At 70.5% G+C, this 1,477-nt stretch overlaps 1 protein-coding gene across 1 annotated transcript in view; it reads left to right on the forward strand.

Annotated features, from left to right (window-relative positions):
- The window catches only part of ATXN2L (ataxin 2 like), a 7,691-nt gene that overhangs the window by 1,994 nt on the left and 4,220 nt on the right, over window positions 1–1,477 (forward strand). The window contains exons 2-9 of the mRNA XM_026056907.1: window positions 14–153; window positions 253–309; window positions 390–461; window positions 536–686; window positions 770–894; window positions 962–1,053; window positions 1,145–1,348; window positions 1,434–1,475. Coding sequence (XP_025912692.1) covers window positions 14–153; window positions 253–309; window positions 390–461; window positions 536–686; window positions 770–894; window positions 962–1,053; window positions 1,145–1,348; window positions 1,434–1,475 — 883 coding nt within the window. The remainder of the gene's footprint in view (window positions 1–13; window positions 154–252; window positions 310–389; window positions 462–535; window positions 687–769; window positions 895–961; window positions 1,054–1,144; window positions 1,349–1,433; window positions 1,476–1,477) is intronic.

The following is a 1,477-nucleotide window of genomic DNA, read 5'->3' on the forward strand; positions in this document are numbered from 1 at the left end:
CCCCCCCCCCCAGCAAGGGTTCTTCGTGCCCTCCGCTGCCCCCTGAGCCAGGGGGCCCAGGTGTCCGGGCTCTGCCGGTGCCCTGAGGCCCGGCCAAGCCCTTGCTTGTGTTTCAGGGGCCAGAGCACGGGGAAGGGGCCCCTGCAGGTGCCGGTAAGTGAGCGGCGAGCAGGGGGCGGCGCGGGGGAGGGCTCTGAGACATCACGGCTGGCCCGCGGCTGATTTGGGGGGGTCCCTTTCCGCTCCCCGCAGGTCTTCGAGGGCGTCTACAACAACTCCCGCATGCTGCACTTCCTTACAGCTGTGGTGGTGAGTCGGCGGGGCGGGCGGCGGGGCTGGGCCAGGGGGGCGGCGGGGCTGGGCCCCCATCGCCTTCCCCTCTCGCCCAGGGCTCCACCTGCGACATCAAGGTGAAGAACGGCAGCACCTTCGAGGGCATCTTCAAGACACTGAGCTCAAAGGTGAGCGTGGGCAGCGGCGGCAGCGGCTGCGGGGCAGCGGCAACGGCCCCGCCGTGACGCCCGCCTGCCCGCAGTTCGAGCTGGCGGTGGACGCCGTGCACCGGCGGAACCCCGAGCAGCCCTCCGGCCCCAAACGCGAGGACATCGTGGACACCATGGTCTTCAAGCCCGCCGACGTCATGCTGGTGCACTTCCACAATGTGGACTTCAACTACGCCACGAAAGGTGCCGGGGTGGGGGGTGGCCGGGCCGCGGGGGCCGCTGGCGAGGGCCGGGCCTCACTGTACCCCCCCGGTGCCCCACCGCAGATAAATTCACCGACTCGGCCATCGCCATGAACTCAAAGGTGAACGGAGAGCACAAGGAAAAGGTGCTGCAGCGCTGGGAGGGCGGCGACAGCAACAGCGACGACTACGACCTGGATTCGGACATGGTGAGAGACGGGGATGGGGACGGGGATGGGCAGCACGGGGTGGCCGCTGAGCCCTCTTCTCCCGCAGTCCAACGGGTGGGACCCCAACGAGATGTTCAAGTTCAATGAGGAGACCTACGGAGTGAAGACCACCTACGACAGCAGCCTCGCCTCCTACACGTGAGCGCGCTGGGGAGGGCGAGGGACGGCGGGACCCCCACTGCCGCCGCCGGGAGCCCCCGCCCCGCTGACACCGCGCGGCTCCCCACAGGGTGCCCCTGGAGAAGGACAACTCGGAGGAGTTCCGGCAGCGGGAGGCGCGGGCGGCCCAGCTGGCACGGGAGATCGAGTCGAGCCCCCAGTACCGGCTGCGCATCGCCATGGAGAACGACGACGGGCGCACGGAGGAGGAGAAGCACAGCTCGGTGCAGCGCCAGGGCTCGGGCCGCGACAGCCCCAGCCTGGCCGCCGCCAGGTCGGCGCCACCGCGGTCACGTCCACATCCCTGTCCCTGCCGGCGCCCCCCCAGCCCCGTGTAACCCCCCTGGCTCTGCCCGCAGGGAGAGCAAGTACAACCCACTGCCGCAGCGCGTGCGGGACGGGT

Source organism: Apteryx rowi, unplaced genomic scaffold (assembly GCF_003343035.1).
Source record: "Apteryx rowi isolate R43461 unplaced genomic scaffold, aptRow1 scaffold_1343, whole genome shotgun sequence".
Taxonomy (NCBI): Eukaryota; Metazoa; Chordata; class Aves; order Apterygiformes; family Apterygidae; genus Apteryx; species Apteryx rowi.